We start from the raw sequence: 17,671 nt of genomic DNA on the forward strand, positions 1-17,671 counted from the left end.
GAAAACTCTGTTCTGGAAACACTGTTGCGGTACTGTAGCATCTCCTGTAGTAAACTGCCATGTGGCAGCGCATGATTGGTTGAAGAATTCCTGCGCGCGTGTGCTCACCAGAAGATAGAGGAAAACGGCGGTGGCGGGTCGGGCGTCGGCGGCAGCGCTCCTCCGGTGGGCGAGGTGACGGGTTGAGGCAGCGTCGAGTGTCCTCTGCGGCGGCGGTGACGACGTGAACTCCGGCGATGTCGGGTCTGCTCGGGAGACTCGTTCCCGTGCTCTGTGAGCCAAAATAGCACGTCACTAAGATGAGGAAGTGGGAGGGGGTTCAAAAGCACAAGCTGGAGCGGCAGGGTTGCTGGGCCGCGGGCGTGTAGCGCTCTACTGGGCCCGCTGGCTGGCTGGCTGGCTATTTAAAAAATCACAGTAAAAATAAAACAAAAATAAAGACACCAGTATAAAACAAAAATATATATATAGACACACAGTAAAAAATAGCACTACTAATATAAACTACAGGAACACTAGTTCCTACTCTAATGCAATTTTTAAAAAATACTCCCTCTGTCCTAAAATATAAGAACGTTTTTTACACTATGCTAGTGTAAAAAACGTTCTTATATTTTGGGACGGAGGGAGTAGTTTTTATGCAACAGGCCACACAAACAGTAATAAAAGACTCAAATAAAATATATTAGAGATAATGAAAAATACCAGAACATACTAGATAAACTGGAAATAATATTATGGACATTATGAACATTTTTAAAACAAGGGAGAAGTCATGTTATCTCCGCTCCAATAAATTGCCTTTAGTTGCATAATGAAAAGAATATTTCAGAAAAAGCAAATAATGCAAATTAAAATATGAGATGCATATGAATAACATACTAACATCCAAATTAGGAAAATTGGGATGTTACAGGGATCTAGAGGATCATCGGCAAGATCCTCCCTAGCGATTACAGCCCACCCTGCCTGGCGACGGTGAGTGGGGTTTTGGGAGGTAGATACTCCGGTCCCTCGTCACTCCGTGAAACATGCACGTATAGGAGTAGATCACACACCAAGAAAGCTAATGCTTCCCAGAATTTCATCCGTCAGAGAACACAAACCAAAAGAACAAAACAACTATCATTTTGATGTAATTTGATCGTTGAGCCTGAATATACAGTTATTTCCGTTATGATTTTCTACGTCTTTGTTCTTTTCACAACTCCACATCTTTTCGCAGAACTACAACTCCTATATCTAGGATCACAGAAATCCTGTGTACCAGTAAACCACGAGGGTAACTTGACCGCGGATTTACAGCTTCTCTACTGGGAAACCCATGACGGGCTTCACCTCGCGCGCCATGGACCGCAGCTCCTCAACCTCCTGCTCGGTCAAGAGCCACCCTAACGCACCGGCAAACTCCCGGGCCTGCTCTGCGTTCTTTGCCCCCGGGATCGGCACCACGTTGCCCTGGCAAATAAGCCAGTTCAGAACCACCTGCACATGAACAAAAACCAGTTGATGCATATTGCCATTGTTTTGTCGTCATGATTGTGTAGTTTCTTTGTAATCGCTAAGATAAGGCAAGACTTGATAATAGAGGATGAACACTGTATAATTAACCATGCAATAAAGAACACAGTACCTGAGTTGGGGTTTTGTCATAGCTTCCTCCAATCTCCCTAATTTTGTTAATAAGCGGTTGGAGCTGCATTGTGGAATGACAAGAGTGAGCAGAGCCGCAACAGAGATGAAAGGGAGAGTTCGAAGTTAAGGTGCGGCAACCTTGGACAGGAAGTCAGAAGTGTATATCCGTCCACGAGGTCCAGTTGGGGGATTAGCTGGAGTGTATTTTCCTGTCAAAGCACCTGAAAAGAAAAGAAACAGGGTTCAAAAGGGTGCATTATATTTCACATTTGTGTGCTGACAGCTAATTACATATAAAACACAAACTAAGTGTATGATAAACTACACCATAAGACATAACTAATCAGGCGATTGCGCGAGCCCTGAAGCTAGTTGAGCTGAGTGCTCAGTAGTCAAACAAGCAAAGGTGAAGGAAAAGAGAAAAGCGTAACTATACCTTGGGCTATTGGGGAATATGCAATCAAAGTAATACCAAGCTCATCACAAGCTGCCTTCACCCCATTTTCCTCAGGGTTCCTGTAAATCAGACTGTAATTTACTTGGTTTGAAGCAAGTGGAACTCCCCTCTTCTTGAGGCGCTCGTGAGCATCTCGCAGACGTTTCTCTGGTAATGAATGTGATCCAGCTTAGTTTTACCATAAAACAAGCAGCTAGCATAACACGCTCCATCAAATGAGAAATAAAGTCAGCTTTTACAAACCGCTGTAGTTTGAGACTCCAACGGATTTTACAAGACCTTGCTCATAAGCATCAGCAAGGCCGTCAAGGTAACCTGGATTATGAAAGAAATAAAACAATTAGTTTACTGCACTGCAGTGGGTTTAAAATAAGATATTAAAGTTCCCTAAAAATATATTCTTCATTTATGTAGGTTCGGATACCTTCATTGCCCCATATCCCTGGCCTGAAAAGGGTATGAAAAGAACAGTTTCAGCAAGCTAAGAAGAGTTACAAATAACATTAAAGCTATATATTGATGAACTACTAACCAATGGAGTTGGTATGACTCAACCGAGGAGACACCAAGGCGGGAAAGTGAGCCCTTTAGTGCAGAAATAACACTTCCCCGGCCAAACCTCCATGGAAGAGCCGCAAACTTTGTTGCAATGGCCACCTCGACCCCTTCTTTTTCTTTCCTTTCCTTGATAAATCTGATTGGAATTAAGGGGAATTTGCAACAGACGTTGTGAAGACTTCATTATCAAAATATACGGGCATGGTGTATAATGATGCATGGTATACCTTCCCAGTAGGCTTTCTGAATTTATCGCTCCCGATACCTAAATGTCATCAACATCAGAAGGTTGTCAGGGTTGCTCTGAAATGATCTAGAGAATGAGCAATACAGCAAGAAGTAATCAAGAACTATCTTGATCCCTACCCCTGCACCATATACTTCTGCAGTGTCGAAGAAGGTTATTCCACTATCAAGGCTCGCTTCGAATGCTCCCTTGGCATCCTTGAGTTTCCTATCTGGGAAATTCAGAAAATGCTCGTTTATGTTAGACATGTAGCAGCAATCAGATATCAGTGTGCCGGCATAAAACTCAAGAGCAATGTGAAATGAATTCAATATTACAGACTTAAAACACATTTTTTTTTGGTGTTTTTGCAGCTTGCTGGTTACCGTTCATGGTCAAAGGTTTTCTGGGGCTAAAAATTTAGAGAGTATACACGTGACATGTGCTGTGGCACAAAGTTTTGACAGGCAATGCAACAAGCACCTCAGGTGCATGGCAAGCATGAACATAATTTCATCCAAGAAACGCCAACAACAATGCAATGATGCAACAGGTGAATAACACAACCAGCGTGCTGAGTATATAATCCTAATTATGAAGAAGTGCACAAATCAGTTCACCAGAAAGAGATAACTAATTGATGAACGCAGGTGCAGGTGGATCAAGAAGAGCTATGGGTTCAACTTGGAAGAAGGTTATCTGGATTGCGCGCGGCCGAACGTACCGTCCCATTCGAAGTCGTTCCAGTAGGTGGTGTCGCCCCAGGACCAGGCCCCGATGCCAAGCTTGGTCACCGCCACGCCGGACCCGCCCAACATCACCTTGCTCCCGTCCTCCACCGCCGCGCCCTCGGACGCGACCGCACGGGGCGGGCGAAACGCCGCTGTTCGCCGCTGGCCGAGGAGCGGGAGGCAGCCGCAACATCCCGCGCCGCCGGCGACCTGCAGGGCCATCGCGGACGGAAGCGGGGGTAGGAATTCTCGTGGCGTGGTAAGTGGGCGCCGCAGGGTGGTGTTCTTGGCGAGGCGCGCGAGTGGCAGCGAAGCGCGCGCGTTTTGTTTGGCCACGGGAAGAGAGGGGCGGGTCACGTGGAGGCGCCGGTGACCGCGCGCGCGCGCGTGGGGCTCAGCCGGACGCGCTCTAGTTTCTTCTCTTCTTCAGGGCCTTCCGAACGGAAGTGATTCGTTGCGGGCCACTCCACTCAAAATACAAGCTGTCTCAATTTTGGAAATGGGCAAGCCGAAAACATTTTTTGTAATAATTTAGTTGATATATGTAAAAGTGCATGCTCTAGCCAATGCAACCAAAAAACTAATATAATGGAAGAGACTAGGCAGCATATTATACGTCAACACTCTCTCTCACGTGTGGCTCCCTCAGGCCTAAACGTGGACCGAAAGTGAGTTTCAATTTAATTGAGCCAGCCGGGTCTTGAACTAAGACCTCTTAGCTCTGATACCATATAGAAGTGCATGCTCTAACCAATGCAATCAAAAGACCGATCTGATGAAAGAGATTAGGCAACATATTATACATCAACAATATACACATAAAAATGCTTACATGTAACTTTATCAACCATCACTTTTGCAAAAAAAAGACGTCGATATCCACCACACGTGGCATAATAGGCATTCGCCCACACACCGTGTGTGGCATGAGTAGGGGGTAGTCCACACAGGCCGTGTGTGAACGAAGAGTAGAATTGTCCACGCGTATGGGCGCAGCTACTTCGTGCCACACGCCCAACAAGTACTAGTCAACCCCATCCCGCGCATGTGGCAACAAGCAATATGTGCCCACACGTCCTGGCGCAGCTACAATAGATACCCGCGAGATGTCGATTTAGTTGCCATCCAGGATGGCAGATGTAGTTATCCGGGATGGCAAATATAGTTAGAAAAGCATGTCAACTCTCTTTGTTTTGGTTAACTACACTTGTCATGTCTAATTTATGATAGTTGTCACGTGTAATCGACCCATAGTTATCATGTGTGATTAACTACTTGCCACATATGGTCAAACAATAGTTGCCACGTGTGGTTAATCACAGTTGCCATGTATGTTTACCTGATTGCCACGTACGCGCAAGCGCAGTTGCCGTCTAGCAAATGAATCGTAGTTGCCATGTGTGTTTACCTAGTTGCCATGCACGCGCAACTGCAGTTGCCATCCAACAATGTACGACTGTCGTGTGGGCGAAAAGCAGTTCTCCCACTCGCGTGTTGACTAGGTGGTGGCTGCGTGGGCAGAAACTAGTTCGCCCACACAGCGCAGCTGGCAACCGTGTGATGTGGGGAGCGTGGGCGACCTCTCCAACGCCCACACACCAGCCTTGTTCTATGTGGCATGCGAAAACTGACTCGGTGTGTCAAGATTCGTGCAAACTTAACTGAACGATGATCCAGACGTGTGGGCGAGTTGCAGTGTTACCACACGTGTGGGCGTTAATGTTTTCGAAAAAAAATCGTCATGTAACTTTTCCTAAAGAAAATAAAATACACTTTGGGTCATCTGTTTTTAAAATCGGTAAGTCGATTTTCTGACCGTTGATTGTCTTGTTAAGATTTGTGATGTCTTTCTTTTTTCTTGTGTTATTTCACAACTTTTTGCGCTGAATTTTTGACTTTCCCCTATTTTGGGTTAGTTGGGTATTTTTATTGGACTTGAATCCCATTGTCTATTGCCTGTGTTTTTACATCGGGACCCGGAGGAGCTGGTGACGGACGCCGCGGAGCTGGCCGCGAGTTTTGGATGGCGATGCGGAGCGTGAGCTCCTCATCATCCGGCGTGTCGCTGCTGGACTTGGCCATGGCGGAGGAGATGGAGAGATTTGGAGAGAAGTGGAGAAGATAGGAGGGGAGCGCAGAGGGCGAGGGGACCGGTGGTGACTAGGGTTTGTCCGAGCATGTGGTTTTTTTAGATCTACCAACACTTTATTAATCACTAATGATGTTAAAGAAATACAAGTGTGGTTTTTTGTGGTGATAGTGGGAGCAGGATGGGCCATAGCAGGCCGGCCCGATGTAGCAGCGGTGCCCAGTCACTGTCGGATTCAGGGCTCCGAAGACCCAAGAAGGTTCGATCTAAGGGGCGTGTACGAAGGTCTCAACCTCTCAAGTCTAGAGCTTGCCGCCCCGTAGCCTAGCCTAACCGGATTCGTGGAAGTGAGGAAGAAGATGAACACGACAGTTTGCCCAGGTTTGGGCCACCTTGCGGTGTAAAACCCTACTCCCGCTTGATGGTGGATTGGACTCGCGAGGGGGCTGAGGATGAACTATTACAATGGACGAACAACCTCGTGAGGGCTATGATGGTAAGGGGGAAAGGATTGGTTCCCCTCCAGGGTGGTGGCTAACCTATCTTTATAGTGGCCTTGGTCCTCTCCCCAAAGCTTAGGCGGGAAGGGATTTCACAATGACCAATTTAAAAGAGGACAAGTAGTACATCTAATCCTGACGAAAGATGATATTTGCCTGCAAAGCTTCTGGACGTGACGCAATGGTGGGCTCGGTGATGACCTCCGTCCTGCCGAGCATGTGGTATTGGTCTTGTAGCACCGGAATGGAAAGCTTTGGGAGATTCCTTGGGAACCCATGCCTGTCCTTGCCTCCTTAGCACCAAAGAAGAAATTGTCTCCTCTGCGCCCGCTGGCGCCCACCTGGCCTTAGTCGTCATGGCTCACATCATCGCAGCCTCGTGAGGCTGGGTACCTGCATAGAAGTCTCCGCTCCTCGGGAGGTCTTAGTGTCGCCCGCCTCGCGAGGCTTGGCCCCTCGCGAGGGTCTTATCTTGGCGGTCTCGCAGATGGCCGTACCAGGCCATTGAGGGACCCACGCCGTGGGCTGCAGGCAGGCAAGTATGTGTACCATGGTTCCCAGGATGCCGACAGTCGTGTCTAGACATCTTCATATTCGTCTTAGATATGGACCGGATATGAAACTATCGATCTGTCCGGGCATTTGAGATGGTTTTAAATGGCGCGGTTGCGTGCGGTTTTTCATCCGGACAGTCCCCTCGGTCGTTAGAGGTGAATGTGGGTCCGGTTGGAGATGCTCTCAGGGTCGTATTCATGTTTTTTATTTAACATCTACGAGAATAGAGCGTAGCACAATTGGAAGGCGTGGGAGTTGCCACCAATGTTCAAGTCTAGGCTCGAGCACTTGGTGCTTACGGAGTTTTTTTCTATAAAAATACCAACAGACTAGTTTAGCTCGGGTTGGTCTCGTTTTTTTATCGTCTACATCTGTTGAGTATATGTGTTGTGTATATCCGTGTATTGGGCCCACCTCCTAGTTCCTTGTATAGTTGAGGTCGTGGCCCACCTCTTGTACATCATATATACATGCCTTTGCACATGAGCAATACATCGTGCAATCATACATGGTATCAAATTTTTAGGTTTTCTTTCTAGCTTCCGCCGCCGCTGTCGCGCGTATCCTCCGCACCGCCGCCGCTCGTGCGCCCGACGCGCCAGCTGCCACCCGGTACCCGATCCATCCACCCGCCCGTGCGCTCGCTACGCCAAGCCAGTCGCGCCGCTCGTCGCCTCGTCCTGATCGCATCTATGGCCTCTGCACCGGCCACCACCGTCGCCGCGTTCTCCACTGGCCTGGCCGCCGCCGCTCAGGCCACCCCGACCTCCCCGTTTTTGGCATCGAGGCCGCTGGCCTCCCTGACCGGAGCCTCCATGGCTGCCGCCGCCCAAGCTATTGGCGCTCGGCCGCCCCCGACCTCCGACGACGTCGGCGCCCTGCTTCCTGCAGGCCTCTCTCACGCCGCCCTGCCGCCGGTGCCCTACGGCGTGATACGTCTCCAACGTATCTATAATTTTTTATTGTTCCATGCTATATTATATTCTGTTTTGGATGATTAATAGGCTTTGTTATACACTTTTGTATTATTTTTGGACTAACCTAATACCCGGAGGCCCAGCCCAGAATTGTTGTTTTTTTTGCCTATTTCAGAGTTTCGGAGAAAAAGAATATCAAACGGAGTCCAAACGGAGTGAAACCTTCGGGAACATGATTTTTGGAACGAACGTGATCCAGAGGACTTGGACCCTACGTCAAGAAATCAACCATGAAGGCACGAGGTAGGGGGCGCGCCTACCCCCCCAAACGCGCCCTCCACCCTCGTGGGGCCCACGTTGCTCCACCAACATACTTCTTCCTCCTATATATACCTACGTACCCCCAAACTACCAGATACGGAGCCAAAAACCTAATTCCACCGCCGCAACCTTCTGTACCCGTGAGATCCCATCTTGCGGCCTTTTCTAGAGCTCCGTCGGAGGGGGCATCGATCGCGGAGGGCTTCTACATCAACTTCATAGCCTCTCAGATGATGTGTGAGTAGTTTACCTCAGACCTTCAAGTCCATAGTTATTAGCTAGATGGCGTCTTCTCTCTCTCTTTGGATCTCAATACAAAGTTTTCCATGATTCTCGTGGAGATCTAGTCGATGTAATCTTCTTTTGCGGCTTGTTTGTTGAGACCGATGAATTATGGGTTTATGATCAAGTTTATCTATGAACAACATTTGAATCTTCTCTGAATTCTTTTATGTATGATTGGTTATCTTTGCAAGTCTCTTTGAATTATCAGTTTGGTTTGGCCTACTAGATTGATCTTTCTTGCAGTAGGAGAAGTGCTTAGCTTTGGGTTCAATCTTGCGCTGTCCTTTCCCAGTGTCAGTAGGGGCAGCAAGGCACGTATTGTATTGTTGCCATCGAGGATAACAAGATGGGGTTTATATCATATTGCATGAGTTTATCCCTCTACATGATGTCATCTTACTTAAAGCGTTACTTTGTTCCTTTGAACTTAATACTCTAGATGCATGCTGGATAGCGGTCGATGTGCGGAGTAATAGTAGTAGATGCAGGCAGGAGTCGGTCAACTTGTCTCAGACGTGATGCCTATATACATGATCATACCTAGATATTCTCATAACTATGCTCAATTCTGTCAATTGCTCAACATTAATTTCACTAATTTGTTTACCCACCGTAATACTTATGCTCTCGAGAGAAGCCACTAGTGAAACCTATGGCCCCTGGGTCTATTTTCCATCATATTAATCTCCAGTCAACAAGCTATTTCTGGTGCCGTTTTTATTTTGCTTTATTCACTTTGCATCTTTATCATAAAAATACCAAAAATATTATCTTATCATATCTATCAGATCTCACTTTCATAAGTGACCGTGAAGGGATTGACAACCCCTTTATTGCGTTGGTTGCGAGGATTTTATTTGTTTGTGTAGGTGCGGGGGACTCGTGCGTGGCCTCCTACTGGATTGATACCTTGGTTCTCAAAAACCGAGGGAAATACTTACACTACTTTGCTGCATCACCCTTTCCTCTTCAAGGGAAAACCAACGCAGTGCTCAAGAGGTAGCAAGAAGGATTTCTGGCGCCGTTGCCGGGGAGTCTACGCAAAAGTCAACATACCAAGTACCCATCACAAACCCTTATCTCCCGCATTACGTTATTTGTCATTTGCCTCTCGTTTTCCTCTCCCCCACTTCACCCTTGCTGTTTTATTCGCCCTCTCTCTTTTCCGTTCGCCTCTTTTTCGCTCGCTTCTTGTTTGCTTGTGTGTTGGATCGCTTGCTTGTCACGGTGGCTCAAGATAATACCAAATTGTGTGACTTTACTACTACCAACAACAATGATTTCCTTAGCACTCCGATTGTTCCTCTTACCGATGCTGAATCTTGTGAAATTAATGCTGCTTTCTTGAATCTTGTCATGAAAGATCAATTCACCGGCCTTCCTAGTGAAGATGCCGCTACCCATCTAAATAGCTTCGTTGATTTGTGTGATGTGCAAAAGAAGAAAGATGTGGACAATGATATTGTTAAATTGAAGCTATTTCCTTTTTTGCTTGGAGATCGTGATAAAGCTTGGTTTTTGTTGGGGATATAGCTACCAGGTATGACCTGCCCAGGAGGGGCCGGGTCAACCCCAATGGCGGGTTACGAGCGGGAGCCCAGTAAACGTTCAAGGTGATAGTTTATTAAGACTTATAGAAGTCCTAAAGCCCAGAGGCGGCTTAAGGCCCAATATTGTGAACCGCCATATGTAAAGAAAGACTTGTAAATAAAGGCATGTAAAAGAAGTCATCGAGCCGGACACGTTTTATGAGCCGGTCGGGACGCTGTAGGCCACCAGGCGTCAACCCGTGTATATAAGGGGATGACCCGGCGGCGGCTTAGGACAGACAACAACAACTCGAAGCCAGTCAAAGCGGATTCGCTCCCTGGTCATCGAAACCCCAGCAATTCCATCACAACTAGGTGTAGGCTTTTACCTTCATCGTAAGGGGCCGAACTAGTATAAACCTCTCGTGTCCTTTGTCCCGATTAACCCCTTTAAGCTTCCTAGTTGCGATGGCCCTATGACTAAGTCCTTTTGCTAGGACATCTGCCGTGACAATTCCATGGCAGTTGGTGCCCACCGTGGGGCCAGTGCACGCTAGATTTGAGTTCTTGAAGGGCAACTTCGAAGGGCTCAAGGGATACGCTGTGGGCCAGATGACCAAGAGTCGTCGCGGCAAGCTCTACATTGACGATGAAGGGTGGGGCCCCGACGCCGGCTCAATTGAGTATGGATACCGGGTCCCCTTCGGCGGAATCCACATCTTCATCGGCCGGATCGGTGAGCCGGGCCCTGAGCCGGACATCTGCACCGACCTCATCGAGACGGCTCAGCGAGCAAGATCCGCCCAGGCTCAACCTGCCATGAGGCGCGCCTTCGTGGGTTGCATCCATGGAGGGGAGTTTTTTAAAGGATCGATAGACGGTGGCGAGACGGTGATCCGTTCTGACGCTACGTCATCAACATGCGAGACAGATTCTTTGTATTAGCTGCAAGATGGCAAGCTTGGGGGCTATTCCGATGGCAGCAGTATTTCGGACCCCTCAGAGCCACCGAATCGAACCAGAGTCTTTATGGTTGGCACTCAACCCGAGCAGAACTCTACGACTGCGGCAGCAATAACCACCGGGTCGGCAGCAACCGGGTGAGGAGACCCCGCACGCCCCCCGGCTCATATGCAAATGGACCTCATGGATAAGTTGACGGCTCTGTTGACTGCTGTAGTGGAGCCGACAGATAAGGCTCAGCATGACGCAGAGGTGGCACGACTACGCGAAGAGATGGCACAGGCCAAGGAAAATTTAGCAGCAGAAGAAGTCAGGATGGCCGCGGAGCGGTCGGCTTTGGATGCCCGTGCCCAGCAGCTTCAAGCGAAGAATTTCCAGCTCTTAGTGGATCTGAACGCATCAAACGAGATCATGAGGAGAAGACACCGGAAAACGCAGTCACGTCTGCCTCTGGCTTATGATCCCAGGAACCTTTTCCACACACCCGGGGCCGGTCCCAGCAACCCGCCAGAGGCAAACCGGATCACAACACCCGGGACGGGGGCACCGGTTCAGCCAAGGGCCATGGAACCACCCCGTGTGAATACAACTCCACCTCGTTACACACCAGTATCACCGGGTCACTTCTCTAACCCGTTGGAGAATTTAATTGCTGTGTCGGCCCGTTTGGCGACTCTCCCAATGGAAGGCGACTCTCCAACGGCAATCGAAACACGAAGGGTCAGAGAACTTCTTCAGACAGCCTTGGCGCAGCAGGATGCATATTCTTATAGTCGAGACAGGATCCATTCAACCCCTCGCCCAAGCCGGAGCCCGAGCTATAGCAGGCATATGGATTCAGCGGCTATGTCAAGCAATGCCCAATGTTGTAACCAACCGTGCAGGCATGACCCGGCGCAGGACTGAGCTTTGAACAACGGATCAGGAGAGGATCCGCCAGGAAGCTGAGCGGGCGGTTCAACTGGCAGCTGAGCAGGCGGCTCATCAGGCTTTTCTGATTTATCCGGCAACCTCTGTTGAGGCAGGAGTGGCCACAAGAACAGGGGGTGTCCCTTGCCTGGTGCCGGCTCTACGTAATGAGCGCTTGCCGAAAGACTTCAAAGGGCCTCGAAAGGTGCCTAATTACATGGCCGACTTGTAGCCTGGGGCATGGATTGAAAGTTATGAGATGGCAATGGAGCTGTTGGATGTCAGAGATGCAGCAATGGCTAAGTATTTCACTATGATGTTGGATGGAATAGCTCGCTGGTTGAAGGGGTTGCCACCCAACTCCATCGGCTCATGGGCGGAGTTAAAAGCCCGGTTCATTCAAAACTTCAAGGACACATTTAAACAACCTATCTCAATCATGGACCTGACTAATTGTAAGCAAGAGGAAGGTGAATCCACGACCCATTGGGTGCGCCAGGTCAAGGAGATAATACATTCATCTAATAAGATGGATGCCGGCTCTACGGTCTTAATGTTGGAGAAAAAAAATGCAGTTTTGAACCTCTGAAACAGAAGCTCGGGCGTCTCAAGCGTGATTGTAATGACATGGGCCAGTTGATGGCGGCCCTGGTCAAATATGCTGATGCTGGCACTACAAAGGATCCCGCGTCTGATGAAGAAAAGACAGGGAAGGGAAAGAAGAACGGCAACGGCAAGGGTCACCAGCATAACCCGGCGAATCAAGGAGGTAATAAATGTAAGGCTCACGAGTTTGTGGCTAACACCAATACATAGGGCAACAACCAATGGCGCAAGGGTAGGCTGCTACCTCTTGAGCACTGCGTTGGTTTTCCCCGAAGAGGAAGGGATGATGCAGCAAAGTAGCGTCAGTATTTCCCTCAGTTTTTGAGAACCAAGGTATCAATCCAGTAGGAGGCTACGCGTGAGTCCCTCGCACCTGCACAAAACAAATAAATCCTCGCAACCAACGCGATAAGGGGTTGTCAATCCCTACACGGCCACTTACGAGAGTGAGATCTAATAGATATGATAAGATAATATTTTTGGTATTTTTGTGATAAAGATGCAAAATAAAGTAAAAGCAAAGTAAAAAAAGCAAAGGAAATAACTAAGTAGTAGGAGATTAATATGATGAAGATAGACCCGGGGACCATAGGTCTCACTAGTGGCTTCTCTCGAGAGCATAAGTATTCTACGGTGGGTGAACAAATTACTGTTGAGCAATTGCCATAATTGAGCATAATTATGAGAATATCTAGGCATGATCATGTATATAGGCATCATGTCCGAGACAAGTAGATCGACTCCTGCCTGCATCTACTACTATTACTCCATGCATCAACCGCTATCCAGCATGCATCTAGAGTATTAAGTTAATGAAAACAGAGTAACACCTTAAGCAAGATGACATGATGTAGAGGGATAAACTCATGCAATATGGTGAAAACCCCATCTTGTTATCCTCGATGGCAACAAAACAATACGTGCCTTGCTGCCCCTACTGTCACTGGGAAAGGACACCGCAAGATTGAACCCAAAGCTAAGCACTTCTCCCATTGCAAGAAAGATCAATCTAGTAGGCCCAACCAAACTGATAATTCGAAGAGACTTGCAAAGATAACCAATCATACATAAAAGAATTCAGAGAAGATTCAAATATTGTTCATAGATAGACTTGATCATAAACCCACAATTCATCGGTCCCAACAAACACATCGCAAAAAGAAGATTACATCGAATAGTTCTCCACAAGAGAGGGGAAGAACATTGTATTGAGATCCAAAAAGAGAGAAGAAGCCATCTAGATACTAATTATGGACCCGTAGGTCTGAGGTGAACTACTCACACTTCATTGGAGGGGCTATGGTGTTGATGTAGAAGCCCTCCGTGATCGATGCCCCCTCCGGCGGAGCTCCAAAACAGGCCCCAAGATGGGATCTCGTGGATACAGAAAGTTGCGGCGGTGGAATTAGGGTTTTGGCTCCGTATCTGATCGTTTGGTGGTACGTAGGTATATATAGGAGGAAGGAGTACGTCGGTGGAGCAACAAGGGGCCCACGAGGGTGGAGGGCGCGCCTGGGGGGTAGGCGCGCCCCCTACCTCATGGCCTCCTCTTTTGTGTCTTGACGTAGGGTCCAAGTCTCCTGGGTCTTGTTTGTTGAGAAAATCACGTTCCCGAAGGTTTCATTCCGTTTGGACTCCGTTTGATATTCCTTTTCTTCGAAACCCTAAAACAGGCAAAAAAACAATTCTGGGCTGGGCCTCCGGTTAATAGGTTAGTCCCAAAAATAATATAAAAGTGGATAATAAAGCCCAATAATGTCCAAAATAGTAGATAATATAGCATGGAGCAATCAAAAATTATAGATACGTTGGAGACGTACCATAGGCCACCTCCTCGGTCAGGCGGGTCAGGTCCTACCCTCGAGCAACTACTGAATGAACCTTGTCCAAGACACGACACCCGGGAGAAGCCAGCTACTCATCTGTGGAAGGACTGTATGATCATGAAGGCATTTAAAAGTTCCAACATGTTTGATGGTAGCCACAGACCTGGTGGCGGTTCAGGCGAAGGCGACTTTCATGGCCCGGGCGCCGGTTCAGGCGGAGGCGGTTTTCACGGTCAGGGCCATCCGGGTAACCAGGGTGGCTATAATCAGCAACCCGGCCAAAGTAATCAGCAGTAATAGCAACAACAACAACATTCCGGGTATCAGAGTAACCCAAAACAGTTGAATAGTGGGCAGTACCACGTATCTACCACTAGTTTATGCAAGAGAGACCAGAAACTTCATAAAAGGGTTGTAAACGCCGTTGATACGGCGGTTCCACGTTATCTGAGATGGTCAGAACAGCCTATTGTGTGGAGTAGGGAGGATCACCCTCCCCGAGTTGATAATCCGGGTCACTTGGCTTTGGTGGTGGCACCTCAGGTTGGTGGATATAAGTTTACTAAGGTACTCATGGACGGAGGCAGTAGCATCAACATTCTCTATTATTAGACGTTTCGTCGCATGGGATTGACTGACAAGAGTCTTGAACGGTCCAACACTATTTTTGATGGTGTTGTACTTGGTAAGTCGGCGTACCCAGTTGGAAAGATTGAGCTGGAAGTAGCCTTTGGGGATGAATACGATTCTAGGGCCGAGAAGTTAAATTTTGAAGTAGTTAAGATCAAAAGCCCATATCATGCCCTGTTTGGACGGCCGGCCTATGCCAAGTTCATGGCCTGGCCGTGTTATGTATATCTGCAGCTCAAGATGTCGGGTTACAAAGGCACCATCACAGTGCATGGAAGCCGGAAAATAGCCCTGGAATGTGAAGAAGGTGATGCCCCTTATGCTGAGTTTATTTGTGCAACAGAGGAGTTAAAGTTTTATAAAGATAATGTTGACCCGGTAGACATGACGTCTTTGAAGAAGCCAACCACGGAACATGAACCGGTGTTGAAATTCAAGTCAGCCGATGACACTAAAACAGTGGATTTTGTGCCTGGCGACTCATCCAAACAGTTCATTATCAGTGCCAACTTGGATCCAAAATAGGAAAGCACGCTCATTGAGTTCATTCGTAAGAACCGGGACATCTTTGCATGGAAACCTTCTGACATGCCGGGTGTCCCGAGAGAACTCGCTGAGCACACTCTCAATATTGATCTGAGATTTAAGCCGGTCAAACAGTTTCTTCGACGGTTTAATGAGGAAAGGCGTAAGGAGATTGGAGAAGAGGTGGCCCGGCTCTTGGCAGCTGGGTTCATTGTTGAAGTTTTTCACCCGGAATGGTTGGCTAACCCGGTGCTTGTGCTAAAAAAGAACGACACCTGGCATATGTGTGTGGATTACACTGATTTAAACAAAGCTTGTCCGGCTGACCCTTTTGCCCTCCCTCGTATTGATCAGATCATTGATGCTATGGCGGGTTGCGAGCGTTTGAGTTTTTTGGATGCCTATTCGGGTTATCATCAGATCAAGATGGCAGTTAAGGACCATGAGAAGACAACTTTCATCACTCTGTTTGGAGCCTTCTGCTATGTGTATATGCCTTTTGGGCTGAAAAGTGCCCAGGCAACTTATCAACGATGTGTACAGAACTGCCTTCACAGTTAGATTGGGCGGAATGTTCACACTTATGTGGATGATATAGTGGTGAAATCCAGAGAAAAGGAAACCTTGGTATCTGATCTGAAGGAGACCTTTGATAACCTCCGGGTCTACAAGATGATGCTTAACCCGTCCAAGTGTGTTTTTGGAGTCCCAGCTGGCAAACTCTTGGGTTTTTTGGTGTCTAACAAAGGTATTGAGGCTAGCCCGGAGAAAATTAAAGCAATTACATCCCTGGCTAAACCGGCGTGCATCAATGACATTCAGCGGTTGGTGGGTCGCGTCGCAGCCTTAAGCCGGTTCATAAGCCGGTTAGGGGAAAAGGCGATGCCATTATATCAAATGATGAAGAAAGCGGGTAACTTTGTCTAGAGTGATGCTGCTAACTCTGCTTTTGAGGATCTGAAGAAACAACTCGCTGAGCCACCGGTCCTTGCTGCTCCAGTTGAGAAAGAGCCGTTGTTATTATATGTAGCTGCTAACTCACGGGCTGTCAGTGTGGCCATTGTTGTGGAGCGCAAGGAGGCTGGCAAGGAACATCTGATCCAACGGCCGGTCTACTATGTTAGTGAGGTGCTCATTGAATCTAAACAAAGATATCCACATTGGTAGAATCTCGTTTATGGGGTGTTCATGGCAAGCCGGAAGCTCAAACATTACTTTCAGGGCCACCCAATCACTGTGGTTAGCTCTGCTCCTCTAGGAGACATCATTCAAAATAGAGAAGCCACAAGACGAGTCACCAAGTGGGCTATTGAACTTGGGTCTCATGGTTTGAAGTATATGCCACGTACTGCGATCAAATCTCAAGTGCTGGTTGACTTCATTAATGACTAGACAGAGTTGCAGATGCTAGAGGAGAAAACAGACATCACGTATTGGACAATTCATTTTGATGGGTCTAGACAGTTGGAAGGCTCGGGGGCTGGAATTGTTTTAACTTCTCCTCAAGGGGACAAGTTTTGTTATGTGTTGCGATTAATGTTTCCTTGTACTAACAATGCAGTAGAATATGAAGCCTTGCTACATGGTCTTCGAATAGCTAAAGAGATGAGTCTGAGCCGGGTGCGGTGCCTTGGCGATTCAGATTTGGTGGCTCAACAGGTGTCAGGCAAGTGGGATTCCAAGGATCCTCTCATGGCGGCTTATCGCCGCGAGGTCGACACTGTTGCGGGGCATTTTAAGGGTTATCAAGTGGAACACATTGACCGCAGAAAGAACGAAGCGGCCGATGCTTTAAGCCGGTTGGGATCTCAGCTTAAGTCGGTACCACCTAACACCTTTTTGGATGTTTTACATAACCCATCTATTAAGTTGCTTACCGAGGAAGATTTGGCCATTCCTGACCCGAAGGCGCAGTTGGTGGCAGCTCTTCATGTCATTCCAGATTGGACAGTACCGTTCCTGACTTACATGACCCGGGGCGAGTTGCCAGAGGACGAGACCTTGGCCCGACAGATAACCCGGCGGTCCAAGTCAATGACGATTTCTGACAGAGAGTTGTATCATCGCAGCGTCACTGGAGCGTTTCAACATTGTGTTTCCCCTGAAGAAGGTCAAGAAATACTTCGTGAGATCCATGAAGGGGATTGTGGCCATCACGTCGGGTCAAAGTCTCTTATGGCCAAAGCTTTTTGTCATGGTTTTTACTGGCTAACGGCTCACGCTGATGCGGAGGATCTGGTCAGTAGGTGTGATGGATGTCAAAAATTTGCACGACGAGCGCATGTGTTGGCTCAAGAGTTGTGGTTGATTCCAATCACTTGGCCATTTGCAGTTTGGGGGATTGACATGGTTGGACCTTTCAAAAGGTCCAAATATAAAAAGACACATCTTTTAGTGGCAGTTGACAAA

The 17,671-nt window shown here is 47.9% G+C and overlaps 1 protein-coding gene across 1 annotated transcript; it reads right to left on the reverse strand.

The window, feature by feature from the left end:
- Positions 1-1,111: 1,111 nt before the first annotated feature.
- LOC123188771 (uncharacterized oxidoreductase At1g06690, chloroplastic) lies at positions 1,112-4,010 on the reverse strand. Its single transcript, XM_044601015.1, has 10 exons — positions 3,601-4,010; positions 3,017-3,108; positions 2,878-2,915; positions 2,625-2,786; positions 2,517-2,539; positions 2,336-2,407; positions 2,072-2,239; positions 1,774-1,856; positions 1,634-1,696; positions 1,112-1,485 (listed from the first exon to the last, which is right to left on the reverse strand). The coding sequence occupies exons 1-10, from the start codon at positions 3,827-3,829 to the stop codon at positions 1,300-1,302; spliced, it is 1,116 nt and encodes a 371-aa protein (XP_044456950.1). The 5' UTR covers positions 3,830-4,010; the 3' UTR covers positions 1,112-1,299.
- Between the last annotated feature and the right edge of the window lie 13,661 nt (positions 4,011-17,671).

Source organism: Triticum aestivum, chromosome 2A (assembly GCF_018294505.1).
Source record: "Triticum aestivum cultivar Chinese Spring chromosome 2A, IWGSC CS RefSeq v2.1, whole genome shotgun sequence".
NCBI lineage: Eukaryota > Viridiplantae > Streptophyta > Magnoliopsida > Poales > Poaceae > Triticum > Triticum aestivum.

Coding starts and splice junctions, on each gene's coding strand:
- LOC123188771 (XM_044601015.1), bottom strand. CDS start 3,829: ATGGCCCTGCAGGTCGCCGGCGGCGCGGGATGTTGCGGCTGCCTCCCG. Junction 3,109..3,600: donor GAACGACTTCGAATGGGACG/GTACGTTCGGCC, acceptor TGAATTTCCCAG/ATAGGAAACTCAAGGATGCC. Junction 1,857..2,071: donor ATATTCCCCAATAGCCCAAG/GTATAGTTACGC, acceptor TTTTCTTTTCAG/GTGCTTTGACAGGAAAATAC.